The sequence below is a fragment of the Anas platyrhynchos genome, chromosome 5 (assembly GCF_047663525.1).
Source record: "Anas platyrhynchos isolate ZD024472 breed Pekin duck chromosome 5, IASCAAS_PekinDuck_T2T, whole genome shotgun sequence".
Lineage (NCBI taxonomy): Eukaryota > Metazoa > Chordata > Aves > Anseriformes > Anatidae > Anas > Anas platyrhynchos.
The window spans coordinates 35,079,454-35,089,685 of record NC_092591.1 but is presented as its reverse complement, the minus strand read 5'-3'; the positions used below and the strand labels follow the sequence as shown (position 1 = coordinate 35,089,685).

Sequence of the window (10,232 nt, the reverse complement as noted above, 5' to 3'; positions counted from 1 at the left end):
GCTGGTCTCTTACAGCCTCATTTCTTTCATGAATTCTCCCAAAGAGTTTTCTACAGCTCCAGCCTCAAGTTTGCGAGCTTCAGCACAGGAACCCACGCTGGCATTGCAACAAAGCCTTACAGCAAACACCGCTTCTGACTGGATGAAGTGCTAGCAGGAGGTGCTGAGCACCCTCAACCCACTCGCTTTGTTCCTTAATACACCTGCGGCTCCTACATTTTCTAAATTCAGGGCAGCAGTGCTGGTACTGAAACATGCATGTGCTGCTTAACACAACATGGATCCACTTTTTAGGTGTTCCCCCTATGCTGCAAAAATACAATAAAGAGGTGAACAAAGGCCAATTGCCACTCCTGACACTTGTCCACACAGCTATAAACACGTGAGCTCTTATCTCCCAACTCTGCACTTCCACAATCTCTCTCTCTCACCATTAACTATTTGGACTTGGCACCAAATGTTACAGGACAAGTTTAGACACCATTACGACTCCTTGCCTGGTTCTCATCTGCCAGTGACCAGGACCAAATTTTGATTGCCTGCCTTCTCACAGCTCTGCCCTTTCCAGTGCCACACACTCCCTGAGGACACAGAGACAGGGTAACTTGGCAGGGCCAAGTAAGCACCAGCCACAGCAGGAATTTGTCAACAGCTCTGATGATTTAACTAGATGGAGATCTCGTTTTCTTGCCATCCCCTAGCTTTGTGTCTTTCTTAAATAAAAGCACAGCCACTGGCATTACAAAACTCACTATTGTTTTAAGAATAAGCAGTTTATGTTTGGAACTGAATTTTCTTGGCATTTGTGAATCTGTTGGCAACAAGCCTACAAGAACTACTAGAACCTTGTAAGGAAAAACAAATGCATTTTATGGACACAGAAGATGGATAAAGTTTAACCAGATGAACTGTAAAATCACTAGCCTAACATCTGCTGCTGTAACAATGGTAGTGTTCCGTATTTCTCTATTTCGGTTCATGAGTAAATTTCTTAGTATGTGAGCTAGTAAATATATAGAAATCAATTAATACATAAATGTAAATGTTAGAGGGGCAATAAAGCAGATGTTTGAAAGTGCAGTTTAACACCAAATACCACACACAGTTGAAATGCAGGTGGCATCTCATTCCTTTAAAGAAAGTCAGCAGAAGGTAATTATCCAAGTAGTACTATCTTAATATCAATATACCCCTGACATGAAAGACATCTCAAAGCTGCAAGTTATAAAAAAACCAACGTAACCTTCCCTAATCTATGACATTTGTTATGGTAATAAGGGTAATAAAATCATTAAAATTACTGTCATTGTCTCTGGCCTAAACAGACAGAAAGCAAGCTTCCACGGGAAATGCCCTACTGTAATTCGGTGACTATTGCTGGAAACTAAGTTGCTCTTACCTGCCGCATTTTTTACATGGAAATGTGTTTTCTGTGTTCTGAGTTTTACTGGTAGCATCTGATTTTATCTTCTGTTTTCGCCGCCTCCTCTGCACTGGAATAGCAATAGGCTTTCGAGGCTTCATGGTTGTCTCCCTTGGCTTCCTTCCAATTCTGCCTGTGGCAGTTGCTTCTTGACTCCTAATATTGGCATCATTGGCCTTCAGAGAGAGGGAAAGGTAAGGCAAACAAATTTAAATTCACTTCTTACCATGGTCCTATGCATACATCAACCAAAATAACTGTATGGGGTTTCCTCGCCTTACTCATCCCAGTTCTTCCACAACAGCACAGTCTTATTGCCAGTAACGCTCTAAGCTACCTCAGCCCAGTCCCTTGCTCTGGGAGGAGTTAGAGGTAGAAACGTTTACATCTGAAACTGGTATTTTCTAAACTACATGTAGAGAGAGTGTGGTGTAGAAAGTACAATATGCACAATGCAGTACTTACTGTTACACCAGCTTGTAGTGTCTCTGCATCTTTGAGGGGAAGTGTGCTCTTCCTTCTGTTATCTTCATCTCCCTCCTCTTCCTCCTCTTCTTCCTCTTCCACGTGTCCCTGTTCTTCACTGAAAATGTCCCTTCTGAGAGGAAGAACACGTGCAAACCTATGGGAACTCTTCACCAGAAGATAAAGAAACTGTTAATTTTGGTGTCTGCAAGTAAATGTTATGTGACACAGGAGACAAGCTTGTTTATGAGTCTTTACCCCTCCACACTGGCCAGACTGTGTCTGCTCTTGATTTTACTAGCAAACAAGACAACACATAAAATCGGACTTAGCACCATAGCTCAAGAGAGAAGACACATATTTAGGAAATTACCTTGATGTCAACTTCAGCTTCATCTCTCACAGATTTTTCATTAGCACCATCAATGTCCCCAAAGATTAAGGTCCCATTCCGACCAATTTTCACTTGTTTCTTATATGTGTAGTAGAATTCCACGCACTGAGCCACTGTCTTGGTTTTTATCTGGTATTTAAAAAACACATCCAATGGATTACTTGATTTTAAAAAAGGTTTATAAATAATAAAGGTGCAGTAAATACACTTTGCATTTTTTTTCCCCAGAAGCTTCTACTCCACTACAACTGCTGTTAAAGCCTTCTTTTCATGTCATCTTCTCCCGTGTGCCCCGTCCCACAGCCCATCCCCTACTGCCACTGTTACTTTGATAACTACAAGACCAAATTTCCAAAGAAAAGCTGGTCAATGTAAAGGTGACAGAACCCGGCACTCTGTAAGCTTAATGCACCTTTTAGCCTCTGAAACATTGCAATTGAGCTGTCAGGCTTGAGAGCTGCCTTTCAGTTTTATGGGGGAGCTTTATTTTACAGCTGCACTTAAGAGAAGACCAGAGCAGAATACCGTTCCAAAAATGGAAAGGAAGGTTTGCAGCACTTTCCCATTTTGGCCACATGCATTTCATGCATGTATGGTGACAGAAAACTATCAGTACAGACAGACCGATGGCCATCTGCATATTCTCCATCAGTGATTTTACTTTCATTTTTTATGTTTGGGAGTATATTCTTTCTTTCTGTGCTTTTGCAATTTAAATGCACTTTGGTTACTTATTCAGAGGAAATATACATGCAACTCCCAATTGTGTACTTTAACTCCCTCAAGTGCTTTCCTCCTACTGAAGTGCCATGCCTCATGAAAATAAACAGGAGTGGTTGCTTTTACTATCATTGTCACAGAAAACTGGGAACAAAAGGATGCATCATTCACATATCCTTCTTTGGTTCTTTTCATCAGCAACAAGGATGTGTTTCTATTTAGTTTTATAAGCAAGCCATTTAAGCTGTGCTGGAACATTACCAGCACTCTATAAATATGCTCTGTGGAAGTGATATCTGTGCTGCATGGACTAATGGAAGTAATGCACTAAGTACAAGGGCTGAGTAAACAACAACAGCAAAACAAATACTATTGTTCTGGCTATCTCTAGTGAGATTCTATGCTTTGCTGGATAAAATTTGTCTAAAATCTGAGTGCAGGTCTCAATGCTTAATACTGATGTTTGAGAAAAATCAAGTTTGAACTTCCTGTATTAAATGTTTGAACACAAGAACATATTGCCATAAAAACCAACCAACCAAACAAACAAAAAGCATTTAAAAGAAGTAACTTACAAGCTTTTGGACCAAGAAAAAATCTTTCTTGTAGATTGCAATGCCTTTGTTGAAAAGTTTCTTTTCAGCAACTTTCCAATTGTCTGATCCTGTAGATAAAAAAAAATTATAACTGAAGCCCTTGCAATTCCAAATGTTAACTCTTTTATGTACTTTTCCCTCAAGTTCCCGTTAAATAAAACCAACGCACACGTACAAGGGTACAGCCTCACTGTATACCTAATCCTGCTTAGCTGCCAGCTGCTCTTCCCTACTGCTCCACTTTGGCCCTGCTCTCCTCCCTTCCTTTGTTAGATGTACTAGTGCTCATCACAGGTTAGCTCAGTTCAGCTTGCTAAAACCAGCTGGTTAGAAGAGCTAAAATGTGTTCCAACAAAACAGTAAACTTAAGAGACATTTTTGGGTGGCCCAGTCATCAGATTTGATAAAAGGGAAGATAAAAGGCAGGAGAACAGAATCTTCTCTTTCAGAAGCAATCCACAATAATACTAGATCAGGCGTAACACCAAACTGTACCTGAAGATCTATTACCTCCCGAATACGCTTACTATTCTAGTGCCCTTGTGTGTAATAATAAACACATTCCAGAATCTTCTCTTATCTTATAGATACTACCCAAGCAACAGCACTATAGTAGCAGTGTGTAATAATAAAGAAATACAATTTCTATGCTTTATGGCAGCTGGTATTAGATGTCACTCTACTACCTTGCATCAGGTCTCGGGTGGCTAGGGTCATTGAAGTTAGCTAGCACCATACAGCTTAATATTTCCTAATTAGGAACAACACTACAAAGGCAGTCTACAGCATTTACATTTTGCAGAAATAATGACCATCAACAGTTGGCCAAGCTCTGCATCTCTTAGCGTTATTCAGCAAGCTTGAAAACACTTCCTACAGAACCCCTCTTAACTCCACCACCTAGAAATCCATGGCAGAGAGTCTGTGGTTCTGAGGCTACCAGCCTGGTTGTCTTTCTGCATTCTCTCTGGCTTAGTACAAGGGATCAGATTCCTTTATCCTAATAAAGGAAACCAGAATACACATATGCAAATACACACATGCATATTCTGAGAGATGCAGTGTCTTATATTGTGTTATAAGTGTCATGTTTTGCACAGGCAAAATTCCTGGCAAGTCATCATCTGATTTAACAGACAGAAGTGTGACCTTTAAATCTTACTGTAATATTACAGAGTTCCCTAGAACGGAAGATGATGGAAGAATTCCTGTACGTCAGACAAGCAGCACAAAGTTAATAAAGTTTGCAAACCTGTGTAGTGATAATCTGCCAGAGGATGGGTAGGTGATCGTACTGGCCTCTTCAATAGCAGCTTGGTCAAAGCTCCCTAAAATAAACACAAATAATTAATGTTTGGGGTATTTAAAGCAAAGATCAGGTGATTGCTAATCCTCTCCTTTCTAGTACGCTAATTGAAAAGAAGCTCTTTCCCATAGCACAATTAACACTTGGGATGTGGAATGGGATACAACTTTAAAATCACATTCTTGACTGTCCACTAAGTTTTGGCTATCTTTGGCAAGTGGTAAGCCTCTCAGTACCTCAGCACCACTCTGCAAATTGATGCTTTCCAACCCAATCACCACGGTGACAAGAGAGAGTTAATTCCATATAGACAGAGACCATGCAGCAGTTTTGTCTCCTTTACTGAAAGCCTAAGTTACATATTTTCATCCAAAAACCCTGCCCTAAATGATGTCTGTCAAATATCCAAGTCATTAGGATCTTACCTCACTATTTAGAAACAAAAGACAGCAGTCATGTGACTGAAAGATTCTACACACATACACAAAAAAATCTTCTCAATGTGCTTTTTACCCTGCATTTAAACTGCAACTACTTCCAAAGCTAGCAGAAGAAAAGAACGGAGCCACAGTTCCACCGCAAGCAGTTTCTGCTTAGCCATGAGCTCCAGCTGCAAGGGGCAGTCCTTTCCTCCCTAAGGTCAGCAACAGCACTCACAATGGAGGGCTGGTTCTGTGAACCTATCTGGAAGAAAACTAACACAGGAAAAAACGTTTTTAATTTCTTCCTCTTTCCCAGGGCAGGTCAATATAGAGTCTCACAAATGCCAGTGCTGGCACAGTAGAGGGGATGACCAACAAGCAGCCAGGAAAAAGGGTGGGCTACACCATCTGACCACAGGGCTGATTTACGGCAGGTTCAGTCAATCACAGAACTCAAAAAGGCTGATGATCCTGTGCTGAGTGCTATGCTCTGTTCTTTGATAGTACCTCCCAGGAGTGTCAAAGGGCATTAACTGTGTGTCATATCTTACAACACTGGTGCAAAGTTAGTGAGCACAGCCACTTTATAGACATGCACAGAGAACTAATACGGATTTGCCAAAAGTAAGAGAAGCAAAACACTACATGTTAAGTATCAGCTTCAGCCCCAGCCTCTCATTTTTAAAAAGCCAATTATGTCAAAGTTTGAAATGTGCACAAGGAGTGAGCACGGCTGCACACACCTGGCAGAACACGTTACAGACAGCAACATCTCCAAAGAACACTAAACAGTATGAGCTAGATGCATAGGAAGGAGTTCACAAGGCTTTCCTTTCATTAAATAACAGGTTATCTGGCCTTTATTAAAATCTTTTATTAAAACCAAGGTGAAAAGCTGGGAACACTCACCAGAATGCTTCCCTTTGCTTCATGTAAGAAATGCAGCGCCAGCTCCTGGTTGGTTCCAGCCCCAGGAAAAATGCTTGAACAGGCAGCAGCTAGCAGGTTTTCCACTATTTCCACAGAGATACCAAACATATTTGGATTAGAATATTAAAATGGAGTTTCCGACATGATTCACATGATTAACTAGCCCTTCTGAAGCAGAATTAGACATAACAGAAGCTAAAACTGACATGCTGAATGTCACTGCAAATGTATCTGGGTCAAATTTGGACATTAGAATTTATTAGACTACAAGGTCACGTAGCACAGCGCTGCATCCAGCACTATTTACATGTGGTGTTTCTTGCTAGCCTCCTCTTTTCCCCCATGTAATGTCTTCCCATCTCCATTCACATCAGAGATTTCCTGAATCCCCCCTCTATTAGCTTATGATCTTTAAAAAGTTTCCATTTCATAACACCCTTTTTTCTCTTTACTCAGAACGATTTCTTCCAGGCCTGCCCACTTCCTCTTTGCTTTAGCGAAAGAAGCATTTGTACATGCCACAGCCTATGTGCACCAACAGCAGACAGCTCCTCAATCTGCTGCTAGCTGCCACAGCTCCTGTTTCCTCATCCTGACTTCTGTCTACAACTTGATTTTTCCAAATATTATTATGTTTAGAACATCTCTTGAAAATATAGAAGTTGACTGCATGAGGCATTCAAACATTACCAAAGACAAGGAAAGCCTTGCTGAGCTCAAGGCTGCTCCCTCCTAGCCTGACCAGGCCCCCTTTTATCTAAAAAAAATCCTATTAACCTCCCTGCCACCACACACAACCCCCCATACCAAGTTTTACTCCATTTAAATATGGAGTATTCAAGACTATTTAAATATACCACGTGACTTGCAGCTTTAAGACATTTTAAATTATGCCTCCAGTAGATGCATGGTTACTTCCACTAAAGCTGTGACATTCAGTGCTCTACTGACCAGCCTTCCACATTCTTACCATTCTCCTGGGTGACTTTGTTGGTTTCCAGGTCACCCCATGGCTGCCACACCAGCTCTGCTTTATGTTCATCAGCTGCTGCCAGAGATCTATCTTGGAGTGATGGGATTTCTGCTTGGAAGCGAGTTCCTACGTTTATCCGCCTGCAGAAAAAGTAACAAGTCCTGGTCAGGCAACCTCTACAATATCCAGACATCCTTCATGTCTGCTAAAAGCAACAGTTATGAAGAAACTGAAATGCAGCAGGCTGTGGCATATAATAACAAGAACAGGTTTCAGGTGTTGTTGGTTACATTAACCAGTATGACTCGAAAGGTGAGAGGTTTTATGGCCTTTACCAGTTTCCATTGTCTTATTGATCAACAACGCTTGGAATTGCATTTAAATACCGATCTGTTAACTGCTTAAAACACTTCCTTCCAGTAGGAGATGAGGAGATGACATTCAGATACGGCAAATGTAGCAGGAGAGCTTTAGACATGCCACCACATACTGTCTGTCATTTTCCCCAAAACATCATCTCCAGTTTCTACCAAAGTTTAAGTGATAGGGACGTTATATGTCTTGTGGCATGGTATGGGCTCGGGAGAACTAAGGCAGTTGAAAATGTCCTCCCTCTGATGCCAATGGTTTTAACTGTTTCAGCACATCTCAGAAAACAGACTTGACACAATAGATACTGCTTCTCAGAAGTTACTCAATTTCAAATATAATAAAAGTGGAAGTCACGTGGAAAATGAAGAACCCCAGGAAGAACTCGGTTTTGTTGTGAGCATTTCACAGGTACAAAAGTCTATTAAACCTGTATCACTCCATAGTGTTCCACCTTTCTTGATTATCTTGTTGGACAGAAATAGCATGATATTGACTGACTATCTTGTTAGGCAGATAGAGCACGACAGCAAAATAAAAGCAAGAGATTTCATGCAAGACTTGCTAAAGACCTTGCTAAAAAAATACAACGCAAAACTAAAAACGCTTACAGATTCAGCACCGTGAGGGACTGCAGAATGATACCAGTGTGGAGTCTGCTGCTCACTGCAATTAGTCTCACCTACAGTTACAGCATGCAGTTTCACAGCGGTGGAAGGGGTTCTAGATACTGACCCCCTCCCCAGAAGGCATGACTGACAGCAACTGACACTTTGCTGTCAACTGGAAACAGATAAAAAGGTTGTTAATGTTTGGGACACGTGGGAGGTTTTATGTCCCAGGACAGACTCCTCTGTCCTCACTTGTGAGATGAAGGGAGGTATCTGGACAAATTGGAAAGAAAGAACGTGGGCTTGAAGAGATACCTCAGAAATTGCCTTTTATTTTCAAAGTAAACTTCCAATATGGTAGCCTGAGGCTGGAAGAGCCTAAGAGTTAGATCTGGCACATGCAATGTCCATATAAAAACAGATTTTCATTGCAAGAGCTCATCACTTACCAAGTAACTTGATCTAATTTGTCCTACTCCAAGCAAGGACTTGGACCAGATGACCTCCTAAGGTCCATTCAAGATAAGTTATTCTAGGATTCCTTTAACAAGGAAGCCTAGATTTCAGTATGGCAAAAGCTTTTTCCTGTAAGCACTGACAGTGCTCCTGGGGTGCCCTGTGGTATGGTTAAGTGTGGCAACATCCAGGACTGAGGCTATGAACTGGGAAGGCAACTCCCAGACGATGCACCACAGCTGTACTTGTGGCTGGCTAGCTGAGAAGTGACTGAGGCTTGGAAGCAACTGAGCTCAAGACCCGCAGAACACAGATCTGTGACACCAGCTGCCTATTAAGCTACTTCACAAACAGAACAATTAAGCTTCATTAGCACTTTTCCTATTCTGAATCTCTGCAATGCAATGACCTTTTGAGAAGCATTAGCAGAAGGTCTGGCAAAGAACAAGCAATTAAGAATACAATATATGGCAATCACAACTTATAGACCACTTCTGACAAAGTCAAGAACGCAAATTAATGGATCAAATTAAACATTTTCTAAAAAAAAAATCAAAATTTAAAAAGAAAATCAAAAATGTGTTTCCTGCCATCTTTCTTTGATAGAAGATATGCCCACATAACAGACCACAACAGTGTCACACAAATTAGCATTAAAGCAGCAAACTAATTACTTTGACAACACAGAATGACAACAGTCTTAATTTATCCTGGTTAAAATCCAAAGTAAACTAACCTGCACAAGCATCTGTTCAATGAGCCTAAGATGATAGCAAGATGGATGGCTCTTTGCACATAACCCCCTTTTGGCAAAAGAAAATGAACCTGCATTACTGAGTCACTATAGTTTGAATTTTCTAGTGACATATTTGAAAATTCTCATCCATGACTGAATCGGTAGCTAACATTATGCCATTGACTTCAGTCATTTAAACCACCAGACACAACAACCAGTCAATTGCACCATGCAGAGTTCAAAGATCAAGACCTGGTGTGAAAAAAATCTGTTCAAGAAGAGGCTCACCTGGAACTACATGAAATGAATGAACAACAAAACAATAAATTAAACCATTGTCAAGACAGATTAAAACTAACAAGTGTGCTTCTTTATTTCCATGAATGGGCTTGAACAAGTGCTGGTGCAATACAGGATACAGGAGCAGGAAAAATAGTGATTATTTACATCTGAATTGTCATGGAACCAGAGACTGGTCCTGGAAGGAATCTGCAAAGGTGACAAGAATAACCTGGGTTCATTCACAACTGCAATAGTTTTCAGTTGGCTCAGGGCTGTCTGCTGCCAAAAGTGTACAAAACCTCAACATCAAACAAGGCACAATGGGGAAAGGGGGAGAAGTCCTATAAATTGACAGCAAATGCTCCAGTTAATCTTTAAACATGGGCAATTTGGGAAGAAAAGTAAAAGAGGCCTGTTATTTATTTGGGGACTGTGAATTAAATATTTCAAATGTTAACAGGATGTGCTGCAGAGTTAGAGCTGAGATTCCTTTCTGGCTGCAGTCAGGAATGCAGAGCCACATGGGTGTTTGTCATGACATGCGTCTCC

At 40.9% G+C, this 10,232-nt stretch overlaps 1 protein-coding gene across 4 annotated transcripts in view; it reads right to left on the bottom strand.

Moving 5' to 3' along the window:
- Nucleotides 1–10,232, bottom strand: part of MIDEAS (mitotic deacetylase associated SANT domain protein) — a 52,409-nt gene that overhangs the window by 5,452 nt on the left and 36,725 nt on the right. For all 4 annotated transcript variants that reach the window (XM_027457771.3, XM_072038798.1, XM_072038796.1 and 1 more), the window contains 7 exons: nucleotides 7,227–7,369; nucleotides 6,236–6,339; nucleotides 4,851–4,926; nucleotides 3,578–3,666; nucleotides 2,262–2,411; nucleotides 1,889–2,056; nucleotides 1,400–1,599 (listed from right to left, as the gene is read on the bottom strand). In XM_027457771.3, coding sequence (XP_027313572.3) covers nucleotides 1,400–1,599; nucleotides 1,889–2,056; nucleotides 2,262–2,411; nucleotides 3,578–3,666; nucleotides 4,851–4,926; nucleotides 6,236–6,339; nucleotides 7,227–7,369 — 930 coding nt within the window. The remainder of the gene's footprint in view (nucleotides 1–1,399; nucleotides 1,600–1,888; nucleotides 2,057–2,261; nucleotides 2,412–3,577; nucleotides 3,667–4,850; nucleotides 4,927–6,235; nucleotides 6,340–7,226; nucleotides 7,370–10,232) is intronic.